At 37.4% G+C, this 21,258-nt stretch overlaps 1 protein-coding gene across 7 annotated transcripts in view; it reads right to left on the bottom strand.

Moving 5' to 3' along the window:
• Positions 1-21,258, bottom strand: part of LOC111234344 (neuronal PAS domain-containing protein 2-like) — a 40,730-nt gene that overhangs the window by 4,603 nt on the left and 14,869 nt on the right. For 2 of the 7 annotated variants that reach the window (XM_022762370.1, XM_022762375.1), the window contains exons 1-17: positions 19,867-20,142; positions 12,244-12,442; positions 10,230-10,286; positions 8,386-8,540; positions 8,086-8,177; positions 7,891-7,980; positions 7,399-7,519; positions 5,900-6,013; positions 5,424-5,542; positions 3,968-4,050; positions 3,761-3,867; positions 3,416-3,563; positions 3,150-3,234; positions 2,917-3,043; positions 1,333-1,430; positions 1,108-1,194; positions 463-657 (exon numbers count right to left, since the gene is read on the bottom strand). In XM_022762370.1, coding sequence (XP_022618091.1) covers positions 463-657; positions 1,108-1,194; positions 1,333-1,430; positions 2,917-3,043; positions 3,150-3,234; positions 3,416-3,563; positions 3,761-3,867; positions 3,968-4,050; positions 5,424-5,542; positions 5,900-6,013; positions 7,399-7,519; positions 7,891-7,980; positions 8,086-8,177; positions 8,386-8,540; positions 10,230-10,286; positions 12,244-12,299 — 1,734 coding nt within the window. In that variant the 5' untranslated portion in view covers positions 12,300-12,442; positions 19,867-20,142. Of the gene's footprint in view, positions 1-462; positions 658-1,107; positions 1,195-1,332; positions 1,431-2,916; positions 3,044-3,149; positions 3,235-3,415; positions 3,564-3,760; positions 3,868-3,967; positions 4,051-5,423; positions 5,543-5,899; positions 6,014-7,398; positions 7,520-7,890; positions 7,981-8,085; positions 8,178-8,385; positions 8,541-10,229; positions 10,287-12,243; positions 12,443-19,866; positions 20,143-21,258 lie in introns of those variants that run through there. The other 5 variants (XM_022762372.1, XM_022762376.1, XM_022762373.1 and 2 more) reach the window with 4 other exon arrangements.

Genomic DNA, 21,258 nt, shown 5'->3' with positions numbered 1-21,258 from the left:
CACTGTTAATCTGTTGTGTGAAAATGTGTGTTAGTGTTTCAAATCACAGCTCATCTCATGTCGCCTTCACACCCAGGAGGCAATGACATTCAACAACGTGACAACTCGTCCTTATTAAACACACATTACAACACTCCCAGGGTCTCATCTCTTCTCTGAGCATTTTATGTGGTTATCATGTAGTGATGAGAATACTGTTGTTGAACTGGTTAGTGCTGGCCTCTTGGTGGGGCCATTCCACCATTACTGTGAGGGGTTAGGTAACCTGATCTTACAATATGACTTCCTCTAACAGCTGATATGGACATGTCCTACCATTTTATGTCTGGTTTAAAGTCTGTGGCTGTCTGTTTTTGAACGAAATTAAGTGTTTTCCCGATGAAAAAATCAAAACATGTGATTTCATATTTACTTTTAACTGCTTGGCGTGAGTCTTTTACTGTATTCTGTTTTTAGAGTTACCTGGAGGTTAGCCAGGTGAAGCTTCTCCTTAATGTCGTGCAGCTCCTGCTGCTGTGTCTTAATGTCAGCCTGCAGAATGCGAGTCCTCTCCTCCAGCTGCTCCTTCAGCTGGTTCATTACACCGAGCTGAGGCTGCTGCAGCTGATACATTGACGACTGCTGCTGCTGCTGCTGCTGCTGCTGTGTTTGCTGCTGCTGGAAATACATGATCCAAAACAATCAGTTAGGAACAGACATGAGAAAAGCCTGGCAGTTTTCTTTTTCGTACTACAGTTGTGTTTTTTTTCTTTCCTTCAGACAAAGTTATGGTAAACTTGGCAAGCTGTATGATCAGTTGGTATGCATCATATAATGGTCTATTCTTGTGAGCCATGCACTTTTTCTGGGAAAAAGGTCTTAAAATAATATGGATGAGTGATTTATATATACAAATACAAACAGTTCAGATATAATCTTAACAATTATTTCTTTTTTTTCTTTTTCACTTGGTTTCATGACATAATCTTATAACTGCGCCTGGAGCTGGAGGCACTGTACACAAGAAACAGATGAACACATACGGCAGCAACAGTTGTAAGAGTAAGATACTGTACAGAAACAGAACAGAGCAAGGCAACAGGCAGGAGAGGAAGTCTAAACACTAACCATTGCGGAGTGCTTGCTGCAGGTAGGAGAAAGGGGGAGACTCATTTGGGGAACAAGGTCAAAGGAATTTTGTCTTTGTGACAGATTCTACAGGGGAAAATGACAAAGTTTTAAAATTTTGCACAATCTCTGACATGATATTGTGCCAACTTGGTGCAGTTGTTTCTCACTGACCAGTTTATCTCTAAAGAAAGAGAGACACACGAAAGTGTTCAATAAACTGACCTTTGAACTACTGGGCTGGAGTCTGGCAGATGTCTTCTCCGTCCCAATGGAAGCAGACTGCCATGATGGTGTGCAGGCCTCTGTGTAGGAGTTAGCTGCTGCAGAAGAGACAGTTCACCTCTACGTCACAATCATTGTTTTTCTCTCTATAGTTGAAAACCACAGCAAAGGTACTGCTCTACTCATTTCAATAGTGGGATACAGTTTCTTATCTTGTCAACTGCTGATACGCTCACCTACGTTGCTTCCAGTTATTTCCACTTACACAGGAATTAAGCATTTCCAGCAGGAGTTACTGCTTTGCAGATTTAATTTGCCCTGTGTTTGCCTCTTAGGCTACAAAGAGGCTACTGCCTAACCCTGTGAGTCCTGGATGTTTGTACCTATGGCCTGAGAAGTGGACTGCAGGCAAGGCTCAGGGCTGGAAAAAACTGTATACTCTGCACTTTTTTCAAGTGAAACAAAAATCACCATTGAATCTATATTTTTCTCTATGGTCAGTATTCTCCAGGCAGTACAGGGCAGCACTATCTTCGTGCTCTCTATCATAAAGATGTACTTAAAATATTTATTATACAGTATCAGGTCAAATAAGCAAATGAGATTTTAATTGGCAGTGGTGTATGGATAAATCGAGAATTAACATAACTTTTCCATTTTTTTATGCACATAATAATGTTTATTGGTTGAATTGATATAAATATAAATGCACAATAGCATTCATTGTTCCATTGCAAAAAGAAAAGGTGAAAAATGACTGGATGACATAAGATATATATTGTATAATTCTCAGGAAACAAACACCGTACTGTAATGCTTATTAATATTTCATTCTACAATCTCGCCTCTTTAAAAGAGGTGGATTGTCAATACTCATATGTTTCTTCCTAAAAAGAGTAACCACTGACCTTTTGAGATAAAGCCAGAATAACTTATGAAATGCATTTCTTTTCTGGTTGTATAACAATGCTGCTGATTCACTAGCCCCTGACTGCCACCTCATTCTATCTCTGACTTAAACCCACAAACTATGATGCATTCAGTTTTCTCACTGTAGTCGACACGTAATGAAGCAAATACAAATCAGTGACTAATTATTGCTCTGACAGATGTAGCTTTATGAGTGTGTGTGAGAATAATGAAAGTTTGCATTTGTGTAGGTTAAGGGAAGTCAGCAGCAGCATCCATGTTTACCAACTGTAATGAATCTGCCACTGTGCATTGTTCGTAAATATACAGATGGCAGTGAAGTGTGTTAGTACATTAGACAGTGGGTGGAAGTCAGAGAGACTGCAGGCTCAGACAAACAGGACATGCTAAAGTAAGCCCTGGAAACATTTCATCATAGATGCATCATCACCCATATGTACAAAGGTGGGTGTTTTTATTGACTTCTGGCCTGCTTAGTTACAGTGGTTTTACCTCTGATTACAAGATAGGAGGCTGAACCATCGAACTTTCTTACATTTTTTTAAGCTACATTTAAAAAACAACAGTTCCTGCAGCCATATAGAAGCTGGATTTCTGTAAATATTGACCGGCTGTTGAGTGAGTTAGCACTTTAGAGAGCAGAGGATGACTCACATGCAGAGTCTGACAGCGCTGTGTGGGAGGACTTCCGGGAGCTGTGGGAGGATACTGAACGTGCACCACTGTTTCTGTCCCGTGTAGGGTCCAATGTGGAGCAGATGTCCAAGTACAGCTCCTGAGCCTGGAACACAGTGCAATATTCAAAATAGAAGGTCCATTTAAAGCTGACATAAAGACTGACCTTGTAAACATCACATACTGTATGTAGAAGTACTCTTGACTATTACCTTCACAGAGGAGGGAGCTATCTCAGGTGGAGACAACTCTTCAAGGCCAAATGCTCTCCTCCGTTCAGCTCGCACTTCCGCATAACTGAATAACAGCAGATAGAAACAGTACATGTGACAAATCTACATCAATCTTAATCCAAATCTACTGTTATTTCTGTCAAAACCACCAACACCCTATACACACCCCTAATCCCAGGACAATGACAAAGTGTACACATCCCTCCCTTGACAGAAGTATCCAAAGGTACGCCAATAAGTCCTACCTGACAACAGTGTGAGTACAGACGATGAACTCAGGTTTGGAGTTCCACTGGTGGTACGTGATGTAGTAGTGAGTCTGCAACCAAATCCACTGCTGACCTTTGGTCAGGAAGCGATAATAACAGGATTTACCCTTTCCAAACTGCATTACTGAGGAGAGAAAAAAGAAGACGCACCTCACTGCCATGTTCATGTTTACAGGTGCAACAGGTCAAACCTTTTTATGTGCACTAGTACAGTGGATGGATGCATTTAACTATAACCTATTTGTCAGAGATGGATTAGTAGATCTGGTTGTAAAGGTTGGTAAGAAAGAAGCAACAGACAGAGATGACAGAGTTACTTACACTGCTTGTGACATTGAGCTATAAGCTCCAAGTCGTCCACATGATAGTAATCATAGCCAGAAGTTCCAAGAACCTCAAAGGGTAAATAGCCTATGATTGGTGAAGCTCTGAAACAAAAAGAACATGTTCAACATGTAAGAAAGACAAATTTGCTAAAAAACTTTCATGGCTGATTGATAGGAGAGGGAAAAACACAATTTTTTTTACCTGTGATCTAAAAACAGGAACTTCCACTCAAGGCTGTGTCTGGATGTGAATTCATCACAAGGATCTTCCACATTACACAAATCCTAAACAAAGCCACAGACAGAGTGAGAAAGTCACTTTTAGGATTTCACAACAAAGCCAGGAATTAACAGATTTATTTTCTTTTTACCTAGATAGCTGGTAGATTTGATGCACTACTACCACAAATTATTCCTTTCTATCTTGTTTTCAATTAATACATAAGACTGTTTTCACAACAAATGAATATATAATGTGTGCAAACATTTGTGGAAATTTTATAATTTTTGTAGGATAAATTAAATTCATATTGGTTTGTATAATGCTTATTCTATGAAACGTCACAAAATGTACAGTATAATTTCTGCTGCTCTAGTATCAAGCATTTGGCAATATTGACAGTTTTGCTGACATTTAATCATTTTGTAAGCATATTTGTGCGTCAAAGCACAACACAACACACAACAATTTGCATGTTCTGATTGTTTCCTTCAATCTTTCAGTCGTCAGCTTTTGTTCACAATATACTTAAAGTAGAGAGTAGAAACTGTGAAAAATATGTTTTGTGTAGAATTTGAAAATTACATATTAAAACGAGCAAAGGATTTGTCTGGTGTCTGAGAATTGGAGGGAAAAAAAATCGTACATGTCATATAAGTTGAGACGTTATTGATCCAGTCATTCCATTTGGCAAAGTCAGTGTAATCAGTGTCTTTTACTTTTTGGAATAAGTAGTGGGGGAGAACTGAAGCCTGTCCAATACATCAGCTCTCTGAGCACCCACACATTTCAAGGCAGAAAAGTAAAAATGAAAAGACCTGTCACGTTTTTTTATGAAAAAAAAAAAAAAACTATTTATAAATGTATATAAACCATCCTGACAGTTATTGTCACGTGATAAACAGGAGTTTAATGGCACTTGTCCATGCTATACATAACATGCTATTACATTCTTGTAAATGCAAACACGCAACAGAAATTAGTCCCACCTGAGCCATCATTGGAGATGTGTGCCATTTTGTAATTTTCCTTTTATGTCTGGACAGGACAGAGGTAAGTATAAACCTGTTACTGTGATCTGAGTTGATCTCAGGAAGGTTACAAGCTTATGACAGTGACTTTAATCGACTGCAATAATTTGGCAAGAGTCCAGATTTCAACTCATTGAGCACATTTGGGATCGGATGTATCCTAATGATGTAATCAGTTGGGAGGTACACAGTGTGCCACACTGTAACAGTGTGCAGCAAGAAATCTCCAAAGGGTGCTTAACTCAGTCGGTACGGACCTCATGCCTCAGACAAAGTCTCCCTCAGGCCATGGACCACAGCTCACTGCTGTTACGCAGTTTGATTATTGTTGTTTTCAGTACCACCTGTTTTAGTCCTTTGAGGGTAAGAAACAAAGGCACAAGTTTAAAGATCCCAGCTGGTCTTACCTTGAGGAACTGCGGAGTGACTAATCGTACAGTAGCAATGAGGCAGACCTGCTCCTCCAGCGTTGACTGCAGGTTTCTTGGTAACGTCAATTCAAGCCCGTTACAAGAAGATGTAGGCACTATGTGACAGAAGACAAGGTACATGGGACATTCATGACATCCATCATAATTTTAACCCATGAAAAACCGTAATCCTAACCCTTTCTTCCAATCAGTTTGTTATATTAATGCTAAATTAAGAAGATACATGGATGAGACTTTTTACTGAATGCTTCAAAAATAGACATTTTACAGAATTTTAAATCAGCCAGCGACAGTAAGACAGCAACAGTGTAGATAGACAGGAAATACGAGGAGAGAGATTGAGGGAGTGACATGCAGTAAATGGTCTGGCCAGCCTGGAGTCGAACCAGGGACCTGCTTGCTCTTCAGGGCTTTTTACATATGGTATGTATGAAGAAAATTAAAATCCTTACCATTGTTATGAAACTTGAAATCTCCAACAAACTTGACGTACTCGTACACAGGTGGCTCTTTTGGGTCAATGTTGCCTCTGGCAAGATGACAGCAAAATTCAATATGTGCCTCACCTGAAAAACAGCAGATTTTATTTTGAAGGTTAACAGCCTATTCATAATACAGTTCATGAGCACCTTTCTACCAAATTGTCTCAATTCTTAATGAGGTGCTTCTTGGTCATGGTTGTGTTTTGTTTGACAGAGTAGTTACAGATCTGCAATGTGCAAATAAAGAAAAGAAGGAATACAATTCATATGAAACATTGTATACTCCAACACATCTTACAACGGATAATGTTTGATATAAAATATACTAAGGAGAAAGAAAGGGTTCACATCAACAAAGAGTTATGGCATAATGCTTAAGTAACATTTTAATACGATCCTCAATACATTTCTTACTCTCTCTTGGGAGAGTCAAAGGAGATCATACATGCATAACAACTGCACTTTAATCTTCAGTCATGCTCAAATGTCAAGTCTCTGAAAGAGAAACTGACTAATGGAGGGCTTTGACCTGGATAAGACTGTTTTCCAGCAAATTTACTACAGAAGTGCATAATTTGCTAGCAGTTACAGACAGATGATTATTCCCTAAATGCTCAAAAATCTAAAAGTTTTGGATGTACAAGTCAAGGTAGTTTGGGCACTTTTAAAGATGCTTTTTATGTGAATTCAGCCGATGGGGGAAAAAGCAGGTGGATCAGCATAACTTGCACAGGAACGCAATTATTTTGGTTAAAAGCCAGACATTCCTTTTCGTGCAAGAAGGATAAAAGATTGATGTCTCTTTTGAAATGTGCCCAAGAGAAGATGATCACTCCAGACATGGCTCTGTGACAGTTTGCTATTTAAGCTTCTAAGGACAGACCAAGACACTTGCGACTCACCATCTCTCTTCCTCAGAAAAGCCCAATAGTAACATAGGATTAAGGTCAGTGTCTTGAGCCCCAGATACTACATTGCTTTGGATTACTGTGCTAACATAACAGTGATTTAAAGTCTTAACTATGATACTAAGATAGCTCCTATTATTAGCTAAAAGGCTAATCATAGACACACACTCATCAGCAATCCAATAAAGCGCAGACCCCAATTCAGCAACTTGCTCTATATATACAGTTTCAAGTGGCATTATCAGTGTCAAAGCAATCTGTAGAGATCTTCTGAAACACAGAACACAAAATGCCTCTATAACAACTTGAAAAGACTGATACAAAGTCAAGTGTTTATTTCAGACAAAGACCTACAAGAGAATAATTTCAACAATCAACATTATATGTACAGTACTTCCCCACACACTGAACGTTTGACCTCCTGATATCACGGGAGACAATCTACAGGCTTAAACCAGTCAACTTATGTTGTGCTTCAACACGATGACCCAGACGCAGTTTGGTGCTAGAAACAGACAAGGGCCAGACGTGTGCAGAGAGGCCGCCCAGTAGGATACTCACTGTCAAGGAAGTCAGCAGCAATGGGGTCAGTCATCAGCATGTGGGATGATAGCAGCTTATACACCTCCCCGTGTTCCCGCTCCGGGAGGAAATTCAAGATATTTTGGTCCACCATATCTGACTGGTGCAAAAGGAGAGATGGATGATGGTCAGTCTTTTGGGGAGTATGTGATATGCAACAGTGTTGCTATAGAAATAGACATCACATTACATGTTGTATAATTATTAAGCACTGGGAGCCTATCTCCATTTCTGAATTTTAACTTTTTTTGCAGATTCAGAATTTAAATGTAGTGCACAAACTATCTCTCGTAAATGTGTTTTGGGAATAAAAATTTAATTAACATCAAGGCAAACTAATAAAAATCACATTCTAACATGTCCTGGATCAGATCAGGCGAATTGCAGCTATCAATTTATCAGTGCAAGTCAAACATTAGTCAATAAATGTTGTTAACATGTAACTTACAGTATTTTAGCTTTCTCACTTACCGGTAAATGGCCAGTAAGTGAAGACACACTGTCGGATACGTATATGATGTTTCCATCTGTAGTTAATGCTACCAAGAAACCATCTAGGGCCTGTAAGAAGAGGGAAAAATTGGGACTTTGACAATGAGGCTAGGAGTTTGTTAAAAATTTGAGCTGCTAACCCTAAACCTACACACACATCATCCTGAGCTTTACCTCCAGCATTAGCTGAGTGAACTCCTCATTACTGAGGAATGAAGGCTTCCAGTCCTGTCTCACATCACAGGTTTCATTCTGTGCAGTGATGTCTAAAACAGATGGAGGGTAGAGTAAAAGAGAAGGTTTAAGTCAACTGAATGATGGAAACTAAACATTCTGCCAGAGGAGAAGTGTGTTAGTTAATTCCAGAAATAGAGGGGGGGGGGGTCTAAAAGTAGAAACAATTCTACTATAGTCTTTCAAAATTTGTCAAACTAAGAATACATGTTGTATACAGACTACAATACATTTCCCTACCTTTCTGTTTCTGCAAGAAGTCAATAGTTCTCTGCAATATGGTTGACTTGTCCATCTTGCGCGGATGGCCTTGGCCCTGCAGCATGGTGCATAGCTCCTTGATGAGTACATTGAATTGGTCTCTTCTTTTCTTTTCTGATTTGTTACGGGATGCCCTTAAGATGTCAGCACATGAAAACAATTAGAAATCAGTGGAATTAAAGATGAAAACTAAGCCAATCCAGAACCTATAGTTAGACATTTATTTATCCTGTTAAGGCTGGGGGTCTAACGGCAGCTCAGTGCTAATGAAAATGAACCTGAGACTCATCTAATCTGTAGCTAAAAATAACTGTTATAAAGACAGAGCATGACAAACGCAAAGTAAGTACAAACTAAATACAATTTAGGTCTTTAAACAGACAATTACAGATTAGGTGATTAATGCAACTGCTTTCACCACCACCATTTTCAGCAGACAAACTTTGATAAACCTGCTTTGCACCAAACAGTAGACAGAAAAAGCTCTCCACAGACTGAATGTGGGAAGTCTAAGTCATCAAATCTTGCTCTGTGTCTTTTACGTGTGTAGGTAAGCAAGCCTTGGTATCTCGTTAGCCACGACAACATAGCTCCACTCTGGGTCCATCAGCTTGTTTTTAATTTCCTCTGTCCCTTGTGGCCAAACGTGAGTAATGCATCTTTAATTACAGAGAGAATTATACGTGATTTAAGATGGCTCTTTTCATGTTGACTAATCTGGAATTATAGAATGAAGAAATGTTTTAAAACGTTAAGTAGTTTGTGCAATTAGAAATTTATTCCTACAAACTAGAATTACTGTCTCACATTGCCTCTGCCAGCCAGTCAAGTTGCAGGAAATATGGTCACAATCTAGCCTTCTGTTCCTGAGTTACAGTGCTGAAAAATGGCCAGATGTGTTTGGAACATTGAGGAACATTGTGATGTCACAGTGAAATTGACCTTTGACTGTTTGGATATAAATTTCATCACAAATGTCATCATCATTTTATCCTATTAGACATTTGTGTTACATTGTGTCATCATTGGTGTATGAATATTTCAGTTATGGCCAAAAACATGTTTTGTGAGGTCACAGAAGCTTTGACCTTTGACCACCAAATTCTAATCAGTTCATCCTTGAGTCTAAATGAATTTTTAGAACAAATTTGAAGAAATTCACTCAGGGCATTCAGAAGAATTGAACGTCAGTCCAAAAACCTGAAATGCTGGAGGCATAATTGAACATTTCAGCAATGGGATCATAACAGGTATTTTGGTGGAACTGGAACAAATTTGATTTGCAGAAATTAGACACAGCTTCCCCAATATTAAGGTCAGCAATAATTTTCATATATATGAAAAAACACCAGACACACCTGATACCAAGTATTGTCTAGAGCCATTCTATTGAGAAATAATTAAACATGTTAACAGTATTACAACTAACTAAAAAATGGAATTTAAAAAATGTGTGAAATATTATATTATATTTGACAGTTAGCAGTATCAAGAGGTGACCCCTTGTGAATGCATTTTTACATGAATTATGTCAATTTTACATCTAAAGTTATGCTCAGCCTTGATTTTCATGGACCTTATTCTTTACTATAATGTCACACTGAAGCTATAAGCTTATTTTGAAATAATTAATACCACCAAGCATTTTTTTCATCCCCATTACTAAAGGAGCAGAAAGAGAAATTGACTTCTGAAAGCTGTATCTAAATGAGTTAAAACTTCCATGCCCTGTATTTTACACAAACATATTCATTGTGGTATATTCAGTTCAATACAAGTCCAAACTGACAAACTGATATAAACCTGCAGAGAAGGCTCAGTACCTTTTTGCCCTGTCTTTCTCATCTTCATCCATTAAATCTTCCACGCAGCTGTTTGTGCTAGAAACAGAGAGGTGCATGTTAAACATTTGTTTAATCTTTTTTACACATTATTACTGCAGATATTATCTGAAGCCAGAACAGCACATTGGACCTTAATGTAGCTACTAAAACAGGTTCATTAATGGCAATAGAGATGGTCAGTCATAAAGCACTGGGATATATGTAAACAGCCACACCCAAATAAGACTTTAACCTGAGTATGGGCAGTAGCAAGTTCTTGCCTGATGAACAATTTCACTTCAAGTGCTAACAGACTTCTGCTGCCCAAACCCAATGCTTTGTCAGATTCTACTGAGTTCTGGTTGTGTTGGGGCTTCAGGTTCAGTTTGGGATCATGTTTGGGTATTTTCAAAATTGCACTTATTAAAACATTCCATTCTTTCACTCTCTGAGAGTGCCAATTGTCTGTATCTATGCATGTAATTGGTTGCAAGTGGAGATGTACTACCCAGTAGAAAGAGAGAAAAAGACAGTAATATTGTAGCATTAGCCTGATGACCTAACGGTCAGTAATGGATGAGATAAAGCCAAAATAAAGCTTCAGATTTAGGTTCAAGTTTAAGGTCTGTGCAAAAAACTGTAAATATTACATGGTAGAATCAGCTAAAGATGTACAATTATTATGTTACTGAGGTACAAAGATCCTCTAAGGCGTTTCTGGTTTTGAGGTATATAAATAAAAAACTGAATTGAAAAGAATATGCATCAGTAATGAAGTATGATCACATAATAATGTGACAATATGGTATCAACACAAGTGTGTCCTTTAACAGTGTGTCTACACTGAATGCAATGCAACGGCAATACATGAATTGTATAAAGCCTGCATGAATAGGAGAGGAGATTAAGTGGTATGAGATACAGTACGTCATAGAGCCTACAAGTAAAACAATAAGCAAGCAGTGGAAGTTTAAGTCGGTAAAATGAGGTGTGCTCGTAATCCAAACTCTGTGTGTGAGTGTAATTCTTTCTTGTTATAAATCAATATTAATATAGCAATACAGTGATTCATTTAAGTGCTTTGATTGCATCTGTGTGAAACTGTAGCACACTCCAGCTCAAACTGGGGTAAGACACTGTGCATGACACAAATTTCTTCAGATATTCAAAAACTGGAATTTAATAATCGAGATATCTTTTTACACACATTTAACATGTTCTCTTGTGCATTGTTGTGTTGTATACAATTACAAAAGTTGCAAATTCCTGTAAAAATCCTAGTCATCTGAATCTTTCTTAACCACTTTCACTGATACACTTGCCTCCTATCATCATCACATGCCTAGTCAACCCACATTCTCATCCATTTCTCTTTATCTCTTTGCCATAGATTGACTGAAAAATGTCTTTCTGAGTAGCAGCTCAACTCAATTTATGTCAAAGAAAAAATGTGGGTCTGAACTGTGCAACACATTGAACTGTTGTTCAGCAGCTCAACTGATGAATGGGAAAAAAAATGCCAACCATTGAAATATTAAATAATTGTGGAGGACAAGACTGAGGGCATTTTAAAGAAAAAATGACAAAAACTGTATTTCTTGAAGTTTTTTTTTTTTACATCTAGTCTGCGTTATCAGCTAAAAAAAAAAAAAAATCCAGGGGCATTTTGTGTTTAATAAATTTATTTTAAATTATATTGAATATTTTTTTAATTATCAACCAATCATTAACCATTTAGCCATGAATGTGGCTCACAATCTACAAAGGAGATTGTTTATAATTTGTATGTCAAAGCCAAACTACTCATGTCATGAGTCATCCAGGATATGAGACATCTGGTAAAGCAAAGTAAAGGGGGCATTCACATGCACACACAACATATCCCAGCTCAGGTTTCTTTCAACATTTATGTGTATTAATGCAACATCTTTGCTATGAATAATTAAAATGTTGAAGAACAATTTGAACAATATAGAGGATAAATACATATTGATTAGAAAATTCACAAACTCACTCCCATTCCCGGCGGGTGGATGGACAGGGGCCACCGAAGTCAGAAAGGTTGTCCATAGTCACTCCCTTTTCCAACCAGGCCCTTTCTGAAGTCTTATAAGTCCCATCCGTGCTGACCTTGTCTGAACACTCTTTTGGAAAATTCTACCGCAGACCAGCTGCCCACCACTGCCTCCAGTACACCAAAGAAACACCAAAACCTGTGAACACAGACAAAACTGATTACAGCATCCTGAAAGTGGGCATGTTGCTCAGGATGAAAAACTGTGTTGCATAAATTCATGTTAACATAAGGTGCTTTGCTGAAAAACTATAATACAATGCAAAGTGCATAAAGCATCTTCAGTTTCTACCTGGGTATAGTACTTTATCACTAAAGAAGGGTTTTTGCACAGGAGGAGCTCCCCTGACCTAGAAAATTGTCTGAAGCAGACATCTCTTTTGACAACCCAGCATAAAAAAAGAGAGTGTAGAATGGCCACCTCCTCCAAACTAAGAACTCAAAGACTGGAGCCTTGTTCAGCTGCAATGAAACAACATAAGGATGTATTCAGTTGCAGTTATCAATGACATTTCTGCATGTAAAAAATATGTTTTCTTTTTCTTCATGTGGTTAACAGAACATAGATCATGTTAGTCACCTACAAAATCTGAAATACTAACAATAACAATAGAGCAGTTATATTATTCAGAGTCATCATCACGTTCAAGTGGGAAAACAACAGACAAACTTTCCTTTAACCTTGATTAAAATAGTTCATGGTTTTGTGGTCTAGAAATATCTTACATTGTATATATATTATATCCAAATTATAATTACAATTGGTGGGTGATGAGAATTCAGGCAGTCATCTGTGTTTGTATTTATTTCACATCCACGTTGAGTGATGTACACAAGTGGCCTCTGGGGAAACTACCAGTTATTGCATTTTCCATCATCAACAAGTCAAATGAGAGCCATTATCAGTAGAGAAATATTTGGTAACATGGAAATGTAAGAGTGAGTTGGTACAACCCTGAATAATTACCTACTTAAAGATTATTAGTCTCTATCTAATAAAAGAAAATTAAGGTTTACACTTGGCTTAAAACTAGTCTGAGCAGGTTTTTATGTCCTTTTTGCAATAGAAAAGCAGTACAATCTTATAATGAAATAGAGCTATTTCATTATAGGAATATCTTTTTAATCTTGGGTTTCAATATTCTCTACTAACCCATTTTTCTCTCCTCCCATAGCATATACGAACATACAACTGTAGCTGTTTAACCATCATTTCAGTTGTTTATCACTAAAATGACTTTATCCACAGTGATGTAAATATGTAAAGACTTATTAGGAAAGCATACATTTCAAGTGCTTTTTAAGTGCAGCTCAAGACATTTCTCAAAGGTGTAACATACAATATGAGAAGAGGAAAAAAAATCAAGCCAGTGACAGCCAGCTGATTTTAGAAACTCATTTGTCAGTTTACTACTACAAGATTGATTTGCATCAGCACTGGACACATGGGATTTCTTTAAATTATAATATGATTAAACAGCAATGTCTTACCCTTGTGACATCTCCCCATGTAACTACTGATTATGTCTATGGTTTTATTCAATAAACATTTGCGTCATCACGGAAATCCTCAAATTCATACTCTCTTATCAGGCAACATAATCTCATATAAAATCCTTATGTGTAGGATTTGAAAAATGTGAAGAATGCCTCTAAAAGATTATAATCTATATTATATATCAGTTGATCTATCAAAAATCCCCACTGGTAAGATAAAAGCATGCTACTTATGCGTTGGTTTCAGGTTAATTAGGTGAAAATCTAAAAGCTGCTTCTTCCTTTAAAACCCAACAGTTGTTGTTGACAGAACTGTCATGCTCATACAATCCTGTTGTTGTCATTCATCCACCAGATAGTTTCTGATTTGCTCCCCTTTTCCTTGCCTTATCGCAATCTTCACTGTAAAAATCCTTGTCCTGTTCAGGAGGCACAATCAATCATTTAGCTATAATTTATTTTTGGTTCCTCTGTAATTTAAGTGCATATACTGATTCACAATTTCTTTGTTAGACCCTTTACTTTGAAATTTAGCTAATGTGCCTCCCTTTTGTCTTGATCATGTTTTAGATGTTTCTACACCTTGATTGGAGACCACCTGTGGCAAATTCAATAGATAGGACATGATTTGGAAAGGCACACACCTGTCTATATAAATATCAGAACAAAACCAAGCCATGAGGTGAAGGAGCTGCCTGCAGAGCTCAGAGACGGGATAGTGTTGAGGCACAGATCTGGAGAAGGCTACAAAAAAATCTACTACACTGAAGGTTTCCAAGAGCACAGTGGCCTCCATAATTATTAAATTCTTAAAAAAGTGTGGAACAACCAGGACTCTTCCTAGAGCTGGCCACCCTGCCAGACTGACCAATTGGGGGAGAATTGCCTTGGTAAGAGAGGTGACCAACAACCCGACGGTCACTGTGGCTGAGCTCCAGAGATCCTGTGTGGAGATGGGAGAAACTTCCAGTGCAGTGTAGTTCCAATGCCGGAAGATGTGTGGGCATACAAAGTGTTTGACTTAAACAGAGGAAGCTCAGTTTCACATCCCATTTCCTACTTTAAGTCAGTGATTTTGAACCATGAACACAGTCTCTATCTACTTTTAAACAAGTGTTTTATATTGATATAGAAAAGAAAGCAGTAAAGGTAGCAAGGAGAAAGTTTGCAATCATAGCACAGGAATCTCAAGGGATTGTTGAACAACTGAAGACTGAAATTCTACATTGTTAAATTTATCATTTAATTGGCCATCACAATTTTAATGTTTCCTAAATTGTCCATGACATTCTGTTTATGTTCAACAAAAAAACAACAACAACAAAAAACAATTGCTATCGCTGGGAAACACTAATGCTTGGTCTGAAACATTTACTGCCTTGACATGATTACTGTGAAACTACTGCTTTAAATGGATTAAAGTGTTACAATGTGAGATGGAAACCTCTGAACTAAAAAAAAAACAAAACAAAAAAAAACATTACTGAAATGTTGATACAGTAACAAAATGGGAATCTTTTGTCTGAGGTGCATTCTGACAAAACCAGAAAACAAACCTCCTTTATAGACAACATACACAAATTAATAATGGTAAGTGAATTTAAAATACTGTTAAAATGCCTATTTGGAAAATCAACAAAAAAATCTTCAATTTTAGATGCATCAGGAATTCCTTTATGCAGCTTTAACTTATATGTCTTCACTCTACAAAGCTGTGTAAAATGAAACCTCACATATCAGCCTGCATTCTTTTAACGTATTGAGGTTAATCCACACCTTGCAAGGTTAACAGCTCAAAAACACGAGAGTCTAGTTACACTTGTGCCTTCAGGTATTTAAAACCTTTAACCAGCAACCTGACCTCATGGCAGAAGTCACTACACTGAAGTTCAAGTTCATGACCAAACTCTGGTCTGTATGTAAACAGGCTATAAAAGAGAGGGAGGTTATTGCTCTGACTATTAATTATTTTATTATTATGCATAGCCTTACAAAGAGGAAACTCAATGGAGGAATTACACTGTTTTTCTTGAGAGAATTTAGGTTTCATTTTAAAGTTTAATGGAGGAAAGACACCTGCTGCTTCAACTGCACCTCACATCCAACCCTCCCTCCTCTATATCGCCTTGCAGGATATAATGCTGTCCCTTCGTACATTCGATTTAAGGTCCAGTAAACAAATTTACTAGCTTTTCTGAGGCAAGCAGCAGTTGCATATTTAGTGTTTGTATCCAGTGTTGCATTCCTAAACATCCAACAAATCTTAACAGTTACTACCAGTCTTATTTACATTTCAAATACCAATGTACTGTCACTAAAACCACTGATGGCTTTGATGAGAAAAAAGTATATCAGTGTGACTTGCTGACATCACACAGTTTGCTTGTTGCTGAAGATATACTCCTCCACTGCAAACACACACTGGTGCTGGTGTTTGAACATTAAGGGTCACACACATGCTGCAGCTACACCTTGAAATGAAGATGAAAACTATTTGAAATACTGCAACACTGTCATGTTACTGTATCTGACAGATCCTTTAGGGATTATCAACATCTGTGTGTAGCCCCTGGTTAATGATGAATTATACCGCTGATGCAATCAGGTTGTTATTGATAGCATCAGTAACTTCACACTAAGTGGCTTGTAAAGGGAATTGGGCACAGATGATAGGTTGGGTCCTGATGTTCACAGAAGATATTTCCCTGTAGCTGTCAAAGACAGAATACCTGTTTGACGTCAGTGACTGGGGTGTGGCTGGCATGCCTGTCAGCTTTAACACATAAGGACTGCATATTGGTGACACACCATATAGTCACAGATATAGCTTAAGAACTCATTGGGCCTCATTCACCAACCATTCTTAAGAAGAAATTTCTTCCTAAAACCCACTTACGCACTTTTTACGAAGATTCTGACATTCACCAATGTTTTCTTATTTGGGATTTGTTCTTAGTTAAGAACAGAATCTATGCACACTCAAGAGTACTCTTGCGCACATTTGAATGCTGACATGTTTGAGCAAAAATAAGTGGTTATTGCATTTTCTTCTGTTCTAGTTATATAATATTATATTTAAATTACAATAATATTTTTGTAATTTATAATATTAAAAAAAAAAAACTTGTTATTTCTACAAAGCATTATGGTCTTTTAAAATAAATGAACGCTACATTAACACATAACCGCTCGTTTGTGGCTCACTTCCTGCAGCAGTACCTCCACTTCAGAACTACTAAAATTCCTTTTGCGTTTTGATTCCGGTGCTCCGTCTTTAGATTTTCGTTTTGGCATTTCCTCAACTTTCCCTTACGGTATCTCTTCGTGAACTGAAGAATAAATTGATGAACGAGGCCCATTGTCCTTAGTGCATTAGATAAGAACAAAATCCAGACTTTTTACCTCATAATGCTAATGTTGTAGCATGCATGGTGTTTGCTCTGTATTTCATATAGCAGCGCAGTTTATCTTTAATCTACTGTAAGCACAAAGACCAAAAAAGCCTACTCTGTTGATCTATATCATACTGGGAAAGAACTGCCCATAATGTATCGTACAACTCCCAAATTAGAGCTATGTCTTGCACAATTACCTTGCATCCTTGCATCTAGACAGAGCCAGAGCCAGTTTATAAATAATTCAACTGGTATTTTTTCTCCTGACTTTGGGTTCTTATTACTATTACTATATAAATTTGTCAGTAATCATTGATTTAACCATAGCATTTTAATATCTCTGGGCATGTTAGGCCATTAATACAAATCAAGGAGCAGAACTGCTTTATGGTAATACTGGCTTTATGCATCAGTGTGATGATGCAGCTTTATTTGTCTGGTGTTTAATTCTCTGGATCAGCCAAAAACATGCCCATTCATATACAGTTTCTCAACTGATTTTCCAGAAACTTTATCAGAATAGAAAAACCATAATCTTATCACCCGCTCCTGGTTTTTAATCACCAAAGCAGAAATGGTTAATATAGGGGACTCATGTCACTGATTTACATACATACAGAAAATTGTAATGTGAGCTATAGTCCATGTCTGAGTATCAAAACCATAAAAAATGCACAAACCACTTTAGGTCACATGTAACTCCATGAGAAAAATCTGTACTGCTATCAAAAAAAAGGCACACTTTGAATAAAAAATAAATAGTAAATAATGGCTTAATTAAAGGTTAAAAAATATTTAGAAATGCATTATTAAGCAATAATAAAGAACACACATATTTTGTAAAAAAATAAATAAATAAACAAATCAAGTGCTAGATCGAACATAAGAAAAAAAAATCTGAATATTAAAGTCCCCAGATTGAAAGGTCACAAAAAAAGAAATGTTTATCATCACCATTGTTGACTGTATTATTCCCCATGACAAATTAAATAGCAAATATTCATAAAGCCATTAGATATAACTGGTATAATTTAGCTTTTTAAAAAGTGGTACTGAAAAATCTCTTCCCTGGAATACCACAATAAATCCACCAAATAAATGCAGCTAACCACTATTGTTATCAACAGGGGACTTTTTAACAAGGTTTATGATGTTCATGCTAATGTTTCACCTGCTGACACACACACACACACACATACACATGAAAATTAATATCTGAAAGCCAACAACATTCTTTAAAAAGTGTTATGGTATTGAACCCAGACAGCTCACTGACAGATGGATGAGTTTCAGCTACTTGCTAATCCAACCCTGAAGTCTAGGGTACTACTGTCTGCTTGCCATAAAGTTTACATTTCCTGACCACCTGCATCTGGTTTTGAGCCGGCAGGTCAAGCTGTCAGGTAAACACTAACAGGGCCTGGACAAGCTAAGTTTCAGTCAATCTGGATGTTTATTTATTTATTTATTTTTAGTTTATTTCCAATACTTCATAACACCACTTCACTAAACACTGCAATGTCTATAAACACAAAAAACATGCTAGACCATATTTTTGTACGTAATACATTATATTTGTTTTAACACGTAATTTAATCTGTTTGGATTGTATTTAACATGAAATCATATTTGTACAGAATTACCATCAACTCATTTGCTTTATTTCCCCATAAGATGGTTATTATGGTTAAATATTAATCTAACCAATATACATCTGCTAGTCATCACATATTAGTCCATATATGCAGTATACACAGATGTGTAAACATAAACAAAAAATTCAAAAATGCTTTTCAAATATTTCATTTCTATTAACATGTAAGAACAGGTCAGTTTCTCAATTAGAAAAAGAAAAGTCTCAGTTTTCTGTTGTGATTTCTGTCTTAAGGAAAGCTCTCTGTAAGTGATAAGGAAACAGGAGGCGCTTTGGTTACACACTTACAAATGAAAAACACTGGAAAGGCCAATGAGTGCACTCAATGACCCTTTAACTTCGTAGTATATACATGGTAAATAAGTAATGCTACCACACATCAGCACAGGGTTAAACAGAGGAAATCTCTCAATAGAAAATCATGTCAGGTGCAAATATGAAACCCAAAATGCCTTGAGAACAAGAAAACTGTGGGTTAGTCAGAGAAATGTGAACTCCAGTAGACTTAAAGCTGCCAGGTTGGGTAACATCAGCCTGACCTAAGCTTGCTGAGAAATTATTCAAGGAATTCTTTTCCTGTGACATTTAACATTTTGCTATCTCGCGTCTTTGAGGAGCCAGTGACGAAAATCCCTTTAGTGTTTTGCCATGAATGTCATCAGCAATGGTACAACGGAAAAAAAAATAGGTTATTTCAACCTTGTAACCAGGGCACTTGATGACAGAGAGCTAAAAACATGTAAGCAGCATTCAAGAGCGCTGAGTATATGTAGCTGCTGATATAGACTCCTGTGTTTGACAAAATATATCTTCAGCTTACACTGAGTCTTGTAGTAAATGATTAACGAGGTCTTGACAGGGGCTAATCATGCGGTCGACCACCTCCACTTTAATTTGGAAAGAGGCCACTCGTGAACTTTGATGTTATACAGTGTAAACGAATGGCAACGATATGACATTTTCCGCTCCTCTATCAGAGTGACGCGAAACTGAAACCTTAAATTAAATCTCACGTACCTTGAAAACGGGTCTCCAGCAGAAATAAATATCCACAGTTAACTTTAATCAATCCAGTCATTTTCTTTAAACTACAGCATATCAGCTGAGCACAGCCACCAGCGTCTGACTGACCCGGAGAGAGCTCTGAAAGCGTTAAATTGCATAACAACGCCTAAGTTAATAACGTGCTGTTATTAATCGCCGGTGAGCTGTCTGCGGCTTTGGCAGTCCCAATTTATCAACAACACACGACCAAATTTCCCATTCGTGGTCTTTGTGGGCTGTGTCCGTCTATTTTCCAGGCACTGTACTCCACATCCTCCGCTGGCAGTGGCTTGTAAACAGGACTGAGTGGCTGAGAACAGAGAAAGTAGGTCAGCTGGTAGCTCAATACTCGGCTAACGACGGCAGCAGTATAAGCAGTCGCCTGTGCAACACAACCGAAAGAAACCTTTACTGGCCGGGAGGAGGGAGCCGATTGTAATCTTTAACACGTGCTTAATGCATAATAGCACCACACTAAAAGCCATTTAGAGTACTGTAATGAACAACTGCCTATATGTGTAATATGGATTTGCAACGTAGTTTACACAGGGTGTGAAATTGTGAATGGTACGGTCTGAAGTGAAGCCTAATACCACTTGGCCATGGAAGCATGACAAGTAGCCCTTAATCTATCAGGCAGGTCCACATTTATCTTTGAAGAATAGCCTGTTTATTTCTTGATTTATTTTTATGACAAACCTGAATGTGATCTTAGTTATTTGTTAAATATGCAACCCCAGACTTCTTAGCAGCTTCTTAGCAAAACATTTTCACACTTGTTAATACTGGTAGGCCATTTTAAATCTGTGTTATGTCTCTTCATTGTTCATAAACAACTGAGCGAACCTCATTGGAATTATATTAGAACATATCCATCTATCTATCTCATCTGCCGGCCACTAAGTAGCTCCACTGTAGCAGTTGGAGTTCAGGCCTTACTCAAGGGCAGCAGGGTGTTAATGAGGAGGGGCTACCAAACTTGATTGCATTGAATACCTTTAATGCGTCTTTGAAGAGAAAATAAACATTGGGTTGTATCACCTAGTTCAGTGGTTCCCAACCCTTGGGCTGCAAAATGAAATGAGCTTTAAAAACATTACAAATTCTTTAAAATCGCCTTTATGTTTCTGTTGATTAAAGTTTAATGTTGTTTTGAGTTGTTTTGATAAGATACTAGTATCAGAATCGCTTAAGATACTGTCAAGAATACTGTATCGGCGAGTTCACAAGTCCACCACCAATCATCAATCTGATCCCACGTAATTTATTAATAAACTTTATAGTTTCATACCCAGATAAAACAGCAATTCTTCTTCGCCACTCTTTCCAACAAATAGTATAACATTAATTATTAGCAAAACATCA

This window comes from Seriola dumerili, unplaced genomic scaffold (genome assembly GCF_002260705.1).
Source record: "Seriola dumerili isolate Sdu_G_001 unplaced genomic scaffold, Sdu_1.0 BDQW01000449.1, whole genome shotgun sequence".
Lineage (NCBI taxonomy): Eukaryota > Metazoa > Chordata > Actinopteri > Carangiformes > Carangidae > Seriola > Seriola dumerili.
This window is presented reverse-complemented; position numbering and strand designations above follow the sequence as displayed.